The sequence below is a fragment of the Opisthocomus hoazin genome, chromosome 5 (assembly GCF_030867145.1).
Source record: "Opisthocomus hoazin isolate bOpiHoa1 chromosome 5, bOpiHoa1.hap1, whole genome shotgun sequence".
Taxonomy (NCBI): Eukaryota; Metazoa; Chordata; class Aves; order Opisthocomiformes; family Opisthocomidae; genus Opisthocomus; species Opisthocomus hoazin.
This window is the reverse complement of record NC_134418.1, coordinates 50517814-50536365: the sequence shown is the minus strand read 5'-3', so window position 1 is coordinate 50536365 and position 18552 is coordinate 50517814. Positions and strand designations below refer to the sequence as shown.

The following is an 18552-nucleotide window of genomic DNA, read 5'->3' as shown; positions in this document are numbered from 1 at the left end:
GCTCTTGCTAAGAGACCTGTCGCAACAGGGAGCCACTTGCTCTTCTCCATGTTTCCTGAGACTGCAAGTCTTCTGCTTGGCATAAAGAAACAGAGGCAAAAGCAAGGATTTAAGCCGCCATCTCCTGAACACCAGTGACAGAACCAAACCATCAAGCCTCCCAGGCTCCTCAGTTCTCTTGTTGGCCACAACAGACAGTTGAAGCTTCTCCCAAAGTCTGGTCATTATGGGTGCCTACCAGGAGCCTGTGCAAGCAAGATTCATACAGCCACCTACAGCCAAGTCCCAAATTTGAAGAGCAGTACCTCACATCCTGGCTTAGGACTCGTCGTGAGTCAGGCTAGCGACTCTGACCTCATGCTCTGCCTCCCTGCGAGGTGTCTCTTGGAGTCAGCGCTCCCGCCGCTCTGTCTCAGCCACAGCACTGACAGCAGCTCCGAGCCAGGAAAATGACAGCACTGCCAAGCTGTGCAATTAGGGTCTGGCACAAATGCTGATGTGTTAATTAAGAACAGAATGACGTTCCAAGAGCAAAGTAGGAAGTGCCTAGCAGCTCTGAATCTCTCTGCTGGAGCTGGCTCAGTACCCCGCAGACAAGATGAGCAATGGTGCAGCTAAAGCACCGGGACAAAAACAATCCTTTTCAACAACTCTTCTCAAATGGAGACTGATTTCGGTCAGAGGACAGATGTTCACCCAATCTGCACTCTTCCCCAAGTGGCTCAAAAATAGCCTCAAGTAAAATTATGCGCACGATTTGGATACATCTGCTTTTCTAAATGAAAAGCAGAGGAGTAAGGTCAGCGATCTTTTTCACAGAAGACCTTGCAGTTACACCAGATGAGCACCTGAAACTAGTTTTCTCCCATTTCCTATCAGCATTCTTGTTGTCATTAAGGTTCTGGGTACTCCATTACACACAAGCAAGTCCACAGGTGAGTTGTGCTATTTGGACTCGGCTGGATAAGGACAACCCAATTCACACAGTCCATGCCATTTTCCAAAGGACTTGAGGAAACTAAGCAGCCCTAACATAAGATGGAAGGTCTTGGTACGGATAACTAATTAAAAGACAGAATAGGAGGGAACAGCCAGCCAAGGATCACCAGTGAGTCCCATGAATCAAAAGGGCCTGTGCCATTCGGCTTTCATTAAGTGACCAGGAAGAGGCAGGCAGGTGACGAAGTCTGCTGATAATACACAGCTATGCGAAGGAAGAACAGGCAGCGAGTCCAAGCTTCCAAATCTGGGAGACTCCGATGCAGTCAGACAGACAGGTCCAGTCCTACAGTAGGTGTGTTTTACATACCCACATCATAGAGATCTGGATAAAAGGTGTTTTGATGGGATTCATCTGCCTAAACGATGTGTCTGCAGTGGGGACACCTCCATTGCAGCAAGAAAACTGCTCAGGGACCTCACGGGACTGAGCAGTTGGGCAGTCACACAGCACGAGTCAAGACACAACGACAACAGGCCATAGCAGGCACCCTTAAGATGTTTTTGCCAGTAACTGGATGAGCAACTTCACTGCTGCTTCTGTCCTTCTTCCACCTGCAGCAAATGACAAACAAGAACATGCCTTGCTGCTTCTTCACACAAGGGCCTGCGAGAGGAACAGCAAGGTGCCCATGCTGTCCCCTGTGCAGGGGCAAACAAAGCAAAGAAAGAACAGCGATGGTGGGGTCTGACGGATGCCGTCCCGCAAGATCCCAGCCAAGGGCAAAACACTGAGGTTTTTGCACAGCTCCATCAACTGTCTTCCCCAGCCAAACGGGCAGAAGCTGCCCAAGAGCCACATTTCTGCAGCCACGCTGACAGCAGCAGCTCCTTTGAGAGCTACGTCCAGCACATCCCACCAGCCGCAACGCTCACTGATACGCCCTCGGGCCTGTCCGTAACGGGGGAGCAGCATGCCCTCGGGCAGAGCAGGCCGCAACACCTCGGACCGCTCGCCCAGCACCCGCACAGCGACACCGGTCGGAGAGTTCAGCGCGGGGCTGTGTGGCACAGCCCGCTCCGAGCTACCGGGCCCCGGGCAGGGACCCGCCGGCGCCCCCAAAGCACCCGCCGGGCCGGGCCAGGCCGCCGCTCCCCCCGCCCCACGGCCGCCGCTCCCGGCCGCCGCCGGCCCTCTGTACAAGCTCGCCTCTCATTGGGCGCAGCAGCACCCGTCGCCAGCGCGCCCGGCCCACCGACTCTTCCCCTCCCATGGGCCCGCCCCCTCCGCGAGCGCCCCTCTCTCGTTGGCTGCGGCGCCCCTGGGGGGCGCGGCCGGCCCGGACGTCGGCGGGCGCCGCCCCTCGTGCCCCGGGCCCGGCGGTCGCTGTCACCGCGGTTCAGGGAGCCCCGCGCGGCGAGGGGAGCCTGGGGCCCGGCCGGGGCGGGCAGGGCCGCGGCCTGGGCGTGGCTCCTGCCGGGGCAGAGGCCCGCGGCCGGCGGGTCAGGGGCCCGCGGCCTCGTCGGGAGAGACCGGGGGTGGGCGAGGGCGCCGAGGGGCTGCGGGAGAGACCATGCGCCCGCTGCTGGATCTGCTCCTGTTCGTGGCCACGCTCCTCTACGCCTACGCGGAGGCCTTCGTGAAGCTTTTCGTCCCTGTGAAGAGAAAGTCTGTCCGTGGCGAGCTCGTGCTCATCACGGGCGCCGGCCACGGCGTCGGCAGAGCGACCGCGCTCGAGTTCGCCAAGCGCCGGAGCGGGCTGGTTCTGTGGGACATCAACAAGGTAACGGCGCGGCGCGCCTCGGGCTCGTCAGCCTCCGAGGCCGCGGGGCTGGCGGGAGCGCAGGAGGGGCTGCGCGCAGGCCGCGTTCCCGTCGCCCCCGGCCGCGTCGCTCGGGTCCGCGCTGGCACCCCGCGCGCCGGGGGAGGGCTTGGCCCCGCTGCCGCCGGAGGACGCGGGGTCCGGGTCCCGCAGCTGCTCGGCGCTGACCCGCGGGGCAGCGCGCACGGCGCGTCCAAGGGTGCCTGCAAGAGGGAGCGCGCTGCTCCGCAAGCTGCCGCTGGAGCCGCTGCCGCGGCTGGCAGAGAAAGGCGCGCTGAGGCCAGAAGCCCTTCTGCCCGCCGCCCCTCCAGCCGCGGGTGTTTTGCGTGCGTCGCTGGAAGACGCGTCTCTGCTCACGCTGCCGGGCATTGCTGCGGGGAGCTGCGTGTGAGCCCCGCTGCTCGCGGGCACAGTGACACCTGCAGACGGCTCGCTGCTAAACGCTTACGCGAGCCCACGCGCCTCGCCCTAGGTAGCTGGACCCTGGCAGGGGGCAGGTGGACAGATGCAAACACGCAGAATGGCGTTCAGCGGGGGTCAGGGCAGAGCGCTGTGCGTAGGAGGGATCGGCTGCGCGGTGGGTTTGTGGGGCTGGGCAGCAGCGTGCAGGAAAGACTTCTGACACAGCGGGTCACAAACTGCAGAGCAGTTTGTCGTGTCATCCTGAGTTTGCAGAAGGTCCCAGCCCACCACAAACCAACCAGCAAACCCCCAAGGCAAGCGTAGCCTAAGGGGACATATAAATAGGGAGGATGGGGTGGAATATTTTCGGTGTCTGTTCAGGCCACCCCTTACGGCGAAGGCCAGGTTCTGGGGGGTGGGAGGAGGCGTGGCACCGGTCTCCCCGTGTGTAAAGGGCCGCTGCCAAGCAGTGTGTTGTCCGTAGGCGCTGAGATGGGGGGAAAAAGGAGTAAACTTAGTAGCGAGCAAGACCTAGCTTGGGTGCTGGGAAATAAGTTGTAAGGGTGGGTGTAAGCACGCACTGAATGCAATGCCAAAGCAGGTGGTGGGTCCCTTGACAAAGGCCTCATTCCTGGGGGCGATCAGCCTTAAGCAGCAGCTGGGGCTGAGTGGAGCTGCCTGGACACCCACCCCAGGGACCCGCACGGCTTCTGTCAAGTGCTGAGCTGTCCCGAGTCATTTGCGAACTGGGGCTTTTCACTGCACAGGTGCCCCCTGGCATGGCTTTCTGGCACTTGGGGACAAGGCCACAGCAAAGTCACTTCTGCCCTCACTTCGTGGGTTGATAACGGTGACCGAGGGGAGCTTCTGTTCCGTGTGTGTCGAATGCCGTTCTCGTAAGAAATGTCTCTCCACGCTGTGCGCTTTCGAGGACACCTCTCTTCCCACACCCAGTCTGTGAATACAGAAAGGCACAGGGCCACTTGTCGTGCCTCGAGCGTGTCAGCTGGGCCTGTGTACTGAGAGCCCTGCTTACAGCCACAGTGTCTGCCTGCTGGGCCACCTCCCTGCAGCCTAGCCACGTGTGCTGTACCAAGGCAAACTCACCCTCGCTGCAGCTTTCCCCTTCTGGCGCTCACTGCGCAGGTCCACAGTGTAAGGTCGGAACACTAGTCCTCCCGTGGATCCCAGCTACAGCTCTTTCCCTGGGTAGCCATGGACTGTTCAGGGGCTTGGCCGCGGTTACGCAACCAGGACAAATTTTCAGCTTCTCACAGGCCTGCCGCGGCGCCGGAGCAGCAACGTGCGGGCAGGGTGCAGCTGCGCACGCGTGTCTTTCTTTCCTGCCTCTCACAGCACGGCGTTGAGGACACGGCAGCAGAATGCGAAAGGCTGGGAGCCACTGTTCAAGCCTTCGTGGTGGACTGCAGCAAAAGGGAGGAGATCTACAGAGCTGCAGAGAAGGTAGGGGAGCAGGGGCACGTCCAAAGGCTTCCCCAAACGCACTCCATTTTCAGAAACGTCAGGTAAACAAGAGAGGAGGTATTGTACGCAAATCATGCAAGCCCTTGTCGTCCCCACACTTCGGGCTGCTTTCTGTCTGGAGAGTGAAGTAGTGCTTCTGAGATCGCAGCCAGTCTCATCCTCTTTTGTGAGGCTCCGGCGTATCATGCCTCGTGGCCAGGTTTGCTCTGTAGACTTCCAGGCCTTTTACTTCCTGAACAGCACACAGACAGCACTGGGGTCATTTGAAACATTTTGTTCTGAAGGGTATGGTCCAGCTGGCTCAAAGCGGTCTGTACATCCCTAGTCCCAGCTCTGACTACACCGAGCGTGCTGTGTCTGTGCGCAGAGTGTGGAAGACTACAAATACTGGCGGTAATTAAGGGAGAAACATCAGATCTAAACCGGATTTTGTGGTACTACTGCACAGTTCCTACCCCATCTGGAAACGTGGTGCAGTCTCCCTCTGCCTAAAAGGAACAGCGTGAAGAATTATAGTAACTGTCCCTCACCTTCCACAGCCTTGCACTTTTTGGATAACGAATGACACGCACCTGTCTGGCTCTTTTCTGTCCCAAAGGTGAAGAAGGACATTGGGGATGTCTCCATCTTGGTGAATAACGCTGGCGTGATTACAGCTGCCGACCTGCTCTCGACTCAGGACCACCAGATTGAAAGAATGTTTGAAGTCAACATTCTGGCTCACATGTGGGTAAGGGCCACTACCATATTCCTACCTGCGATTTGGTGGGAGCGTTGTTGAGGAGGCATATTTAGACTAACAGTTATTTTCAGCTAGCAGTGAGTTACAAAAGCATCTTTTGGTCGTGTGTAGCACGGGGGCACCCAGCCAGACTGTTGGGAAACTTGATTATCCTCTTGCTGATCTGGGCCTGGCCCAGTTTTTTCATGCTCTCTTTGCATTCTCTCTTTTCTCTGCGTGAGCTATCGGGCAACAGCCTCGTCCGAGCGTGGGTTGGTCTCTGGCATGGGTGTCTTAGGGTTCCCCTTCGCATCGGGTAGGTTGGGCTCCCGCAGCTGAGCACTGAGACCCCGCAAGCAGAAGATACACAGCTGAAAAATACAAAGCAATGTTTTTATTGGCTGCCCTGCACCAAAGGTGACACAGCTGGGCCCTGTCAGAGCTGGGCCTCGGGTCCTTGGCACCGCTGCAGCTGACCCATGGGGCAGGGCAGCTGCCAGCAGAGGCTACAGGGTGGGAGGGCTTCAGGTCCTGGTAAGGACCTGTTTGGGCAGCAGGAAAGAGAAGCTACAGGCTGATGAGTGTTTTGTTGCAAATGCTGGGGTGAGACACTGGTAGCATTGCTGCGGACACCTGAAGCCTAAAAGCAGCACAGGAAAGATGTGAGAATCGGCTCCTGCTTCTGTCCGACCTCCTGAAACATTCCCATTCGGAAAACAGGTTGCCAGTTGGGCAGTTGTGCCAGCTGAATGGAGAATGGCTCTCTCTGTGGCTCTCAGAATCTGAGGTGCCCTGCAGCACATGGCACTAGTGACAGCATTAGCTGCTTAATTAATGATAGTCAGGGTCAGTGTTGAATATGCCTAAGAAAACACTGTTCTTTTCTGCCTTTCCTCCTCCCCGCCCCCATTTTTGCCCCCATTTAAATGACTTTCAAGACCACAAGAGCTTTTCTGCCAACCATGATGAAAAACAACCACGGTCACATTGTCACGGTGGCTTCGGCAGCAGGTCATTTTGTGACTTCTTTCATGGTGGCTTATTGGTAAGTAATTTTAAAATCAGCTCTCTTCAATTGTTGTTTTCAATCGCGTCTTCTCCATTGGAAAGCAGAGAGTAACCAAAATCATCCCCCCACTGAATCCGGTCCATCCAAAGGACAGTGCTAAGGAGGAAGAAAGCACGGCAGCCGTCACCTAAAGATGCCTGGAAGTTCCCGCCGATTTGCTTAGTGCCTCTGGCTGAATTGGGGGCGATGCGTGTAGGAGGGAAGAGTCACGTGACACATCAACTGACAACAGCTTCTCCTTTTTTCTCTTCCTTGCTGATCCAGACTTTTGCTTAGCAGAAAAGGTATCCTCTTCCCTTCTCCTCCTTAGAAGGTAGCACTCCTGTGAGATGTGGTAGTGTTGTCAAGTGAACCCCTAATGAGTAGCTTTTGATCTTTCTGCCATTGTGGCAGTGTTTAGAGATACTTCTGCCATCACGAGATGACATTGCGCTTGAATCACAGTGCATGAACAGAAAAACTGTCAGGTTGCATGTTGTCATTCTGTGTCACACCTAGTCCTCTGCAACAGCAGCTCCAGGCAGGGCAGTCTTCCCCTGGGAACACTCCTTCTTAGAGAGTCACTCACTGCTGGCAAGGTGACAGCTCCCCAGCCAGGGGTTTTACTCCAGTTACAGTGTCCAAATCAACAGCAGTCAACAAACTGATTCTCTGGTTCTGCTTTCTTTTGGAGTTGACTTACACTCTGTGGCAGCACGTTCCTCAACTGCTGCGTGCATAATGCTCCTCTATTTCAAAACTCACACGCGAGCGTCACGAGATGCTCCTGTGTGCTATGAGGAACCATAGAGGGTTATTCTCCATTTGTACTCTGCCCATCCTTCTTAATTTTAGAGAATCAGGCTGCAGTCCTCCTAAGACTCTTCTCACATGGGGAAAAAGGGAGGTCCATCGATTGATGCACATTGGTTACCGTTTTCCACGAATTCCTGGCGTTCATCTGTCTGTTTGCAACTAAGGCAACTTTTTCTGAAAGACACCCACTCTGCATTCCACAGTGACTCCCCCAGGCAGCAATATCTAATGCAGCACTACACTCTGGCACAGGGAAAGCCAGAATTATTCCCTGCCTTGTCTCTCAGCTGGATTACAATTTTTGGTTTGCCTCCTAGTCAGAACTGTGTGATCTTTTAGGCCACTTCCCCTTACAGAAAGTTAGAAATAGTACTTCTGCCATCTCATTTGTGCTTTTCCCCCTCCCGCAGTTCAAGCAAGTTTGCTGCAGTTGGATTTCATAAAGCTCTGACAGAGGAGCTGTCTAGCCTGGGAAAGGATGGAATAAAAACTACGTGTCTTTGTCCGGTTTTCATAAACACTGGATTTGTCAAAAACCCCAGGACAAGGTAAGTATCAAAACTCTGCCTTCCCGTCCTTCCTTCTTTGCTTCAAGACACTGCATATTAGCCCCAGCTTTAGGCCGTGTATTCCAGCTGACTCTATAAAAACAGCATATCCAGTTGGCTAAAGAAAATCTGCAGTGTCATTTAACCCACATAATGGTTGCATTTGAATTACCTGAGTTTGTGCATATGTGAAGCATCCTATATGAGCTAGTATCACTCTTGTTTTACCACTGTAGCTCTTACATGTATGCTTTCCTGTGTAGGCTTGGAAAGATTTTGGAGACTGAAGAGGTTGTAGAGGCCCTGATGGAAGGAATACTGACCAACCAGAAAATGATTTTTGTTCCCTCAAATCAACGCATTGCTTTACTTTTTGAAAGGTAATTAGGAAAAAAACCCCACATGTATCAAATATAACTTGCTAAGTGTACAAGTCTCATAGCTGTAATGTCTGATTCAAGATACAGTTTTGTTTCAGAATACATCACTCGGTAACCAAATAGTGCTCTGTAGCTTTCTAATGACAACAGCAGACATGATCCACAGAAAGATTTTTTTGAGCCCTCTTATAGGTGCTTGTGATCCACTTTCTGCAGCCAGCTGTTCTCAGTGGAGATCTCAACCACCCTACAGGCTGATAGGGAGGGGGAGAACAAGAGATTACTTTTTCTTCACAGATCGCCATTCCCCTTTGCCTGCAAACAATACTTTCTCTGAAACAGCAGCCTCAGAGAAGTTCCAGAAAGAGCTGAGGACCTGCTGCCTATTAGTATTTGTTTCTTCATGTCAACACCGAAGATTGATATCACCGAGGCTGGGAAAATTGCTTTCAGATGTCTCTATTGCTTAGCTCTCTGCCATGTAAAGCAAGATCTGTCCTCTCACACTTCTTTAATGTCCAGTCTAGCTGCTCTGCTGAGGAATCATTTTCGTGAGAGCTCAGGTTCCAAACCTAGAATTAACATCAGGACAACTAAATTAAGTTTTTAGTTTACTTTTACAGTATTTTGTGAAACGCTTCGTAATTTCATGTTTGTGAAACCCAGAAAACTTTGGTTTAACCCCAAATTTATTTTTATGAGGAGGTGTAAAGATGTTTGGGAATTCCCCATATTAACCAGCTACAGTTTTGAAAGCAAAGAGAAAGCAAATACATGCATCTTATGTTCAATATTAAAACTTCCTGAATACTGCAGCAATATTGCAACCTAGATCGTGGCCAGTACATACCTCTCTTGGAATTTTCATAAGAGGACATGGGTGGACTCGAGTTAAAACTAGTCAGAGATTGATGAAGGATACGTATTTTTTGGAAATAATGCCTGGTTTAAGTCTTGGTCTCAGTCTGTGTGTGCATGCATTCTGCTCCCAGACCAGCTCTTCCCTCACCTGCAGTGCCGCTTTTGCCCATAATTTAGGTTCTTTATGCCACATTTAACTTCATGTTACTATCTCTTTCAGGTTGTTTCCAGAACGTGCCTTGGATTTTCTGAAAAAGCTGACCGATGTCAAGTTTGACGCAGTTGTTGGGCAGAGAGGCACTCAGTGAAAAACAAAAAATGCTTCTGCCTTCCCAGTGGCATGAGTGAAAACAATGTGTGCTGAGCGTAGTTCAGCTGCTTTGATTTGGAGCAGAACTGAGATGCTTCCAGGCCACCACTTCCAAGCGCACCTAAGGGCTTATCCCACACCTGCAGCAGGGACACACCTGCATAACATGGAGTGTTCACAAATCAGAGGTGCAGCTCTACAAGTCTGAAGGGCTGCTTTGGCTGTAGATCTCATCCCCTCTATCCCCTAGTGCTGAGGCAGACAGGAATTCCCACAAAGCCTGTCTGTGGCACAGCACAGCACAGCTGCCTGCCTGAGTGCAAGGGGACTGCCTGAGAATATGTCAATCTGGACTCATCCCTGAGCAAAAGTATCTGGCAAGAAGGAATTTACAGAGCAGGTGGGTGGCCTGTTTCACCTCCATTTATCCTTGTAAATTTTAAAAAATGTGATCTAATGCACATTGAATTTCATGTGCTTTTGTAATGAGTCCTGAAATAATACAGCCTTGTTTGTAATGTAATACCTAATTACATCAATTATCAACTATGCAGTAGCACCATCACCATGCCTTATTGCGAATAAATACTGTTGTTTCACATCTGGGAGACACCTTTGTGTTGAAGTCATAACCAGGCCACAGAGGTGCATTTAAGATACAGTATGAAGTAATACACCCTTTCACCGTACCATTTCTCACGCTGCTCATCTGCAATTCCCAGACACCTTTAAAACACCTTCCTGTGATAACAGTGCGGTATTTCTCTACAAATTACTGGGTGCCCTCCTGCATTTCCTGCATGCTAGGGAGTGCGATGTCTTTCATGAGAACGCAGACCAAGTTGTACTATTTTTCTCCTTCCATTACAAGGCAAATAATCCAACCTAATGAAAATTCTGCAGTCTGTCTGCTTCAGTATTGATATGTCAGGCGCATGTATTAAAGAAAAGAGCAAGGTTATGCTGAGGCAGGAAAGTTTGTTCAGGTGCAGCTGGTGAGTTTAAGTTCACCTGCATCTGTGTACAATGCCAGAGAAAGCCTGCACTCCTGGAAACTCCTAAATACATCTTCATTTCAACTAATTAACACATTCATCACAGCTCAAAGTTACACCGATACAGACATGGGATAACACATGTGGCTCCATATACTTCCTTCCATCTCTTCAAATGCACGTGCACCTCACTGAGGCTTTGTGGATGCCACTCCTCTGAAAGGTGCCTCACTGACTGGAGAAGATGCTGCAGCAACAGCATCCCTGTGTCGTCCTGGGCTTTGCCTTCCCAGCCCTGCTCTGCGGCTTCCAGGTGCAGGGGAGGCAGGCATCGCACCCACGGGCTGCTGCCCCACTGCTCCTGATCAAGGACAGCAGAGCAGGTGCCACAACAGTGAAAGGGTCAGCCAGAGCCTGCTGACCACCAGGCCAGGCTGCAGGGAAGAGGCAGGTCCCTGGTCACACCAGGAAGCCATGTCAGAATCAGCAAGGTACAGGGCCAGGCATGGCACACCGACAGCACAGCCCACGCAAGGGCCGGGGCCAAGGCCAGGGATTAAAAGCGGGCACCAGGCCAGGGGGCAGAGGGTGCATGGGGAAGACTCCAGATGAGCCTTCTCTCAGCTCCTCATCACAAGCCTACAGCCTGCTCTGACGGGACCCACCCTGGGCAGGAGGTGAAAACCCCAAAGGTCTTTGCCCTGTGGTACAAGAGAGCAGCACCTGATGAAATGTGGGTCAAAGAACAGATCGGAGCACAGGTTATCTTTCCACCTACGTGTGCAGCTCCCGACTGCGCCAGGCACTTGCTGGCTCAGCCATCTGAGGGAGGCCTGAACACGCGGCCACCTTGGACAAAGCTGGAAGCGGGTGGCTTCCAGTAGGACCCATCCTGCTCATCTGAGCATTTCCTGTTGCTCTGTGAACTAAGGTTCTTCAGAAAAGGGAGAGGCCTTGTCATCCAGCTCCTCCTGCTCTTAGGTGGCAACAGGTAGAAGTTCATGCTGCTGGCAGCACAAATGGTTGCTAAATGTGCCGAATGACACAAAAATGGTTTCCATTTTGCTCATGCAACATTCCTGTAACAGGACACTCAGGGGATGTCAAAGCACTAGTTCCCAGCTTGGGACCTTCTGCTTCACAGTACAAGATGCCTGTAGCCAAGAAACAAAAAGAAGGAAGGGGCTTGCAAATTTCAGGAAATGGAAAAAAAAAGTTAGAAGCCAATTAAAGAGTATTAGACATGGTTTGTATTTAAAACTAAGACCCTTCAAACCCCAGAGCATTTGAGAGAAGCATGCTTGGAGCCCTGAAGGATAAAGGTGGCAAATTTGCATGCATGTTCAGCAAGTTATTTTGTAAGTCTGTTTTCCCTGCCTCAGAGGCATCCCCCAAATCTGAGAACAGTAATTTAATGTCTTACTTCTACTCTGAAAGAAGTGCTTTGTCTTATGCTGCTTCTGCTTTTATCTGAGCTACATATTCAGCTCTTGCTAAGAGACCTGTCGCAACAGGGAGCCACTTGCTCTTCTCCATGTTTCCTGAGACTGCAAGTCTTCTGCTTGGCATAAAGAAACAGAGGCAAAAGCAAGGATTTAAGCCGCCATCTCCTGAACACCAGTGACAGAACCAAACCATCAAGCCTCCCAGGCTCCTCAGTTCTCTTGCTGGCCACAACAGACAGTTGAAGCTTCTCCCAAAGTCTGGTCATTATGGGTGCCTACCAGGAGCCTGTGCAAGCAAGATTCATACAGCCACCTACAGCCAAGTCCCAAATTTGAAGAGCAGTACCTCACATCCTGGCTTAGGACTCGTCGTGAGTCAGGCTAGCGACTCTGACCTCATGCTCTGCCTCCCTGCGAGGTGTCTCTTGGAGTCGGCGCTTCCCTGCCCGCTCTGTCTCAGCCACAGCACTGACAGCAGCTCCGAGCCAGGAAAATGACAGCACTGCCAAGCTGTGCAATTAGGGTCTGGCACAAATGCTGATGTGTTAATTAAGAACAGAATGACGTTCCAAGAGCAAAGTAGGAAGTGCCTAGCAGCTCTGAATCTCTCTGCTGGAGCTGGCTCAGTACCCCGCAGACAAGATGAGCAATGGTGCAGCTAAAGCACCGGGACATTGATTAGAGGTCTGTGGAGCTCCTTCCCCAGCTCTGGCAGGTGTATACATACATACATACATACATAGCTCTTGCTATGAATTCCTTGAGCTGCTGCACCCAGCATGGAGATGCCACTGCTGTGACAGCCTTGCTAGCTGACAGAGGCTCTGTTCCCCACTGCGGGAGGCATTTAAGAGAACTATTAGTATCACAAACTCTATAGCTGTGTTTGTAACCAGCACGGCCAAGCACCATGCTCATGCACTGTTTTGCAGTCATCCGTACTGTCAAAGCATTGTCATGCTTCCTGGCATAGTTTTGGCCCATAACTGTGCCTGGCAGCACATGCTCTGGCATAGCGTAGGGGCAGTGCGTCCCTGGGTACAGAGCTGCTGGGCAGGCAGCATGGCTGAGACCACCTGCATTGCAAGAGGAGTGGAAGTTTACAGACACAGAACCCTTCCAAGGACATCATCCAAATTAACACTGAATAAAACAAAGGAGAAGCTGCGATAGTTTGCGTTTGTCCAGTATATATGCAGACCTGACTGGCCTCAAATTTGAGAGACTCATTATTAAAGGAAAGAACAACATTTGACAACAATATTTAATGACAATATTTAACATTCATAATTACCGTCTTCATCATGATAGGTAAAATTTTCGAGAGTCTCTAAGTGGCTTAGCTCATCTCTGTCACATCAAGTCTTAATGAATTTCTAATACCATGGATAAAAGATCCCCACAGCACTGCAGCCTGGTCTGTCTCTTCAGCAAAGTCCCAGATCACTTCTTTGGACACTGGCTCAGCTGCATTTTTCCAAAGTCCTGGAATCTTACTCAGAATGTTAGTAGAATCATTCCAAATTGTGTTTCTTGTCACAAACCTAGGCCACTTACAAATGAAAATCATGGCTGTACATCTTACTGTTACTGACTGCTAGCACTGAGGGCCCAACCTCACAACTGGGGCAATACTCCCAGTATTTTTAATGCTTGCAGGTAATGCCAGTACTCATTAAAAAATACACAATATTAGGTAGCATTTCAGAACATGGATTTCTAGATGCACAGAACGTCCTGAGACCAGTAGTTCAATGAAAGGGTCTTTTGTTTTGGTTTGTTGTTTTTTCCCTACCGCTCCACTGAAATTAAGCATCTGAGATCACCGGCTGTTCAAAGTGTTGCAAAACTGTCGACAAGATTCCGTTCTGAAACAAAATTTTGGTACCCTAAACCTTTCTGATTCTTTCATTCTCATCTGGTATCTGGCCATGCATTTTGGTCTTTTCCAAGCAGGTCTCTTGCTTTCTGTACATATGCTACAGTTTGAGCTCACCACTAAGAGAATCTCAGTTTTACTGGAAAACCTCCATTAGAGTATGAAGAAGCTTACACTTATCCAACAAGCCAGGTGTTCCTAGGAGTAAACATGCTCTGATGCAAACTATTTCCTCTCCGTGTTCTCAGCCTTCTAATGTTCACTGCTGGTAGCCAATCATTTTCCAAAACATCACACTAAAAATGTTTTTCAAGAAACATTCTAGTTAAACAGATGCTGCAACAGGAAGATACGTTCATTGCTCAAAAATCATCCAGCGACAATAGCAACTGTGTTATATAAAGGTATTCCAGACACTCATGTTCACTCATACCTACCAGCTGCTAATCATGAGGTAATCTCTAATGGGAAAAAAACCCAAATGCTAAGCATGAATTTGCACTAATTTTTTGATAACCTCGTATCTTTGGTGGTGAAATGCTGCTGCTTTCTTTTGAAGAGTCCACTGGAATGTAGTCCCTAAGAAGTTCTTTGAGCCTTATAGCACTGACACCTTCACTCAGAGAGGTGAAAAATTGAAGATCACGTAATGAATACTTTCAGCCAAAAAAAGTGTAAAATATTTTGAGGAAGATAAATTGAGCCAAGTTTAATTTTACAGGGGAATACCAAATGCAAACTTTTTTTTCAAGTCACCAACACAAAATATGTGATTTCCATGGCTCTGACTCAGAAAATAAAACCTTTACTCTGGGATATAACGATGCAGATCCTGCTTCCCAAAGGCTCTGCACTTTATACATGCAGGCTAGCTGTTATATGATAGATCTCTGTTTGGCCAGGCAAGCTCTGCTTGGGCCACACAGCTAACAACGGCCACAGGAGACATCAGGATCCCACTGTGACAGTTTGAAATGACTCATTTGATTACTGTTCCTCATCTTAGGAAATTTAAAAGAGTATAAGTGCAGTAAGAATATTCTACTGAGCATGAGCTAAATTATATTCCTCACAAGGACAAAGAATGTAAGAATAAAACCAATCTGACATTAGCACGCTAATTAACAGAGGCACTGTTACAGTTAACACAGCTATGTTCCTCCTGAAATTCAAGCGAGTTCTCTGCACAGGACTATGGAGATATGTAAAGGATATTCCTTTTATATGTCTTAACTGTAATGGATGCAACATCAGGAATGAGTGGCTGAGAATCATTCAAAAATGCAACATTTTATGAACGTAGTTTATACTCACTGTTTATATGTTAATTTTCTAGATAAAGAATTCCTGACTCACAAGAGTTATTTTGTTCCAAATCCATATCATTAATCAGTAACCAATTTAGGGACAGGAGTGGCTGTAGCTTACTTCACGTTCTCTCTCCTCAAGAGCAAGGAACAGATAAATGGGAAGGAATGGCAGCATGTGCAGAACAGAGGAGTGTTTTCCTTTAGCAGGATGATGTAACTCTGTGTATAGCCCAGGCCTATATACAAGAAAGCAGCAGCACAGATTTTTCAGATAGTTATTTTTCAAGCCATGGATTGTTTCAATCTTGCCCTGTCACACACAGCACTGTCTTTACATCTGCAGCCTCAGAAGTCATGAAACTTTGGACGCACTATATACAGCTACACAAAGCACAGATCCTCGCAAGTTCTTAAACACACAATATGGGTTGCAGCCAACCAAATCCTAAAGCGTGACCCTCAAAACTCTAAAGGCAGTTTTAAATAATCTCTGTGCTGTGCAATGCTGAGCTACCTCAGCGCTAGCTCAAAGACCCTGAGCAAGAGGTGTTTTGCATATGTAGACAGCCCCACGCTTATCTGCTACCTTGAAGCCTGGCAGCGGTGCAGCTGTGTTAGTGCAGCTCTGTAGTAACAGGTTTGGGAAAGGGATTGTTCTTCACTCAGAAGCCAACTCGAGCATCTCTGGCCGATGCCAAGTGACACAGTGCAAACCTATACTCAGTGCATGACACCTTCTTGGCAAGATACAACTATCTGGCATTCAGTCTCTATCCAAAGCCTCCTCAAAGTAGGTGCTTATGCTCCTGTGGGATCTCACCCTGTAGACACACCTGACACATACGGATTTAACTGAGCAAAGCCACAGTCACTCAACACCCAAAGATCCTTTTCACCCAAACTTATGTCTTGTCTCTGAGCTGTCAGGTTGTGATTTCTCTTTTGGACCAAATCAACTTCATTTTCCCCCCCTGAAGAGTCTCACTGGAGAAAAAAAAAAAAAAAAAAAAAATCAGCTATTTAAGCTTTTAAGCTTTCACAGTTGGCTCTTTAGTCATACATCTGCTTATCTTTTTTTTTTTTTTTTTTTGAGTATTGTTACTATCAGGGAATAGCAATATGTTTAAATTAGTTTTTCAGAGGGCACTCCTGGTCTCAAAGCATCCCTGCCTGATAAAAAGTCTCCATCCCTTGCCTGACTGGGCACAGTTGGAAAGTATTTCTTAGTTTGTTAACATCAATCCTGGATACAAGACGTATTAAAAATAGACAGCAGAAAGATACATGACAATAAAGGCCAGTTTTAGGAATCTATGTTTTAATTTGTTAGGTTTCTCAGTTTAATAAGCTTTTACAGCAAGGAGAAAAATGATGAAGTGTTACAGATCCCTTAAGCCAACCAACCAACAAACTAGTTTAGCAGTCATCCAGGCTTTATTCTTTTGTTGTAGATTATTTTAAATTACCACTAATCTGCTACAAAACTTCCAATTCCATAGGCTCTATATTGCCTAACTTCAGATACAGTCCAAAACATGGGAATCTGACATCTCTTTCACTACTAATACGCATCACACAGCACAGCATACACAGGCTAATCTTTTGTGTTCTTAAATTATTGTTGCAGAGCTAAGAAGATGGCTGAATAAACTTAATCAAATACATTAGGAGACTAACTAGATTTCCGTTTCCCAAAATGTAATTCCCAACCAGTGCAATTTTATAAATATTAACTGCATTTTCTAGAAGATACTTTCTGATTCTACAATGGCTAACCCAAACAGCCAGTATAGTTTTAAACTCAAGTCTTTAAGTGAGCCCAATCACATAAGCTATTTTATATTTACGAATAGAACAGAGGAAAAGCATTAACCAGAACAGGCACAACGGATCACCAGGAATCCAGCCTCAAATTCTCTCCAAGTTCAGGAACAGGTAACCTCTTTCTGCCATAAGAGATTACACATCACACATGTAAATCACTGCTTGCAAGGACTTATTAGATATATGTATCTGAGGGCAGGAGGGGAGCACTGTGCCAAAACCCCCAATAGCAGCAAAACTAAACAATGGCATCTTTTGTGGGTTGAAAGCCTAATCAAACTATTACTGAAGTCAATGGGAGTCTTTTCAGTGGTTTCCAGCAGTGTTGGATGAGAGCCACAATACATACTAACTCCTCAAACCAGAAACAAGAGCACAAAAGCATTAGTTTCTCATTTAGAATAGCAGTCTACCCATCGATTCCTTCTACCTTTACAGAACAGGGCAGTGAGCTTGCTCCAGTCCCCAGTGCCACTAAGGAAATAGTCACTAATGCATTGCTGAATTGGAATTTTCTGAGATGTATTTCTGCAAAACCTAAAATGGTTTGTGCTGATCACAACTAGTGCACTCCGGGCAGTTCAGCACATCATGTAATCATTTCAGCTGTTTGCTTCTGAATTTTCACCACCTCTGACCTCAATGAAATACATGGTGAGGGGTGGGGAATAACAACCCAAACCCATTAAAGAGTTTATATTTTAGATAATAACAATCATCACCATTTTCCTGTGCATAGTATTCTGGTTCTTCCTCAAACACACCAGCTCAAATAGCAGTGTTATTTAGTTGGACATTTTCACCTTTAAAAACTCCAGAATAAATGTGCATCTCCTTCTAAACATAGTATGTGTGTGTTCTGTGTGGAACTGTAAACCTCCAAGCCACTCATTCTCAGATAAGCATGGATTTATAAAATACCTTCCTGCTTTTCAGCAGAATTGTGTTGTATTCAGGAAAAAAGGAAATCCTAGAATTATTATGCACATCTACAGAGGTGAACTTGGCACGCAGCATGAAGTCAAGGTTACAACTCTGCAGTATGTAACTGGAAAAACGAGCTATTTAGCTGTGGGGCTGGAGGCGGAGGGCATTCTCAGTTGGCTAGCTGTGCTTGCTTTTGTGCAAGGCAGTTATTTAAGCAGACTCTGTACTTCTCAGGGCACGTATTTCTTTCATCAGGTCTTTCTAACAGCCTGTAAAACATTCCTAGCCAACTCTTTTCAAATTCTCAAGTCAAGCTTTCAGCAAAATGAGAGCAAGACTTACTCCTATTGCTCCACAGGCAGAGAGGCACCACAAAAAAAAGAGACTGAAACAAACCCGGTGGAAACTGTGTAATGGGGAAACACATTCGTGCACTGCAGGAGGTGTATGGCAGCAGTGTGTGAGACGTGTATAGATACTGTACGGGCCAGAGCTGCTGGGCAGGTGGGGAGGAGGGAGCTGGTACAGCCTTTTCCTCTCCCTCCTAGACCCTCTTTTCTCTGAACTCATGGAGAGCAGTTCCTCCGAAATCTGAACTGGGATCGCTCTGACCTATATCACCTAGGAGGTTGCACTAGTTCAGGTTTTGGGGGGATGGGGGTGATGGTGTTTCTCAGGAATTGTTCTGCCTGCCTCAGCTTCCCATTGAAGGGCAGCTTTTTTATACGCCAAGAGGAAAGGAGGTAAGCTTTGGTACATGGCGTTGAATCAGAAAAGGGCGACACGGTTATGAGAGAACAGCAAGCCAAGAGACTCATTTTCACTGTGAGACTGTCCTG

The 18552-nt window shown here is 48.7% G+C and overlaps 2 protein-coding genes across 2 annotated transcripts in view; one reads left to right on the top strand and one right to left on the bottom strand.

The window, feature by feature from the left end:
* The window catches only part of NUDT9 (nudix hydrolase 9), a 38783-nt gene that overhangs the window by 18415 nt on the left and 1816 nt on the right, over positions 1-18552 (bottom strand). The gene's annotated exons all lie outside the window — the stretch shown is intronic.
* LOC142361422 (estradiol 17-beta-dehydrogenase 11-like) lies at positions 2369-9934 on the top strand. The gene is made up of 7 exons (XM_075421241.1): positions 2369-2723; positions 4521-4628; positions 5248-5379; positions 6309-6415; positions 7645-7782; positions 8046-8162; positions 9244-9934. Exons 1-7 carry the CDS (start codon positions 2514-2516, stop codon positions 9329-9331), a joined length of 900 nt encoding a protein of 299 aa, XP_075277356.1. The 5' UTR covers positions 2369-2513; the 3' UTR covers positions 9332-9934.

Coding starts and splice junctions, on each gene's coding strand:
- LOC142361422 (XM_075421241.1), top strand. CDS start 2,514: ATGCGCCCGCTGCTGGATCTGCTCCTGTTCGTGGCCACGCTCCTCTAC. Junction 2,724..4,520: donor TTCTGTGGGACATCAACAAG/GTAACGGCGCGG, acceptor TGCCTCTCACAG/CACGGCGTTGAGGACACGGC. Junction 8,163..9,243: donor ATTGCTTTACTTTTTGAAAG/GTAATTAGGAAA, acceptor TATCTCTTTCAG/GTTGTTTCCAGAACGTGCCT.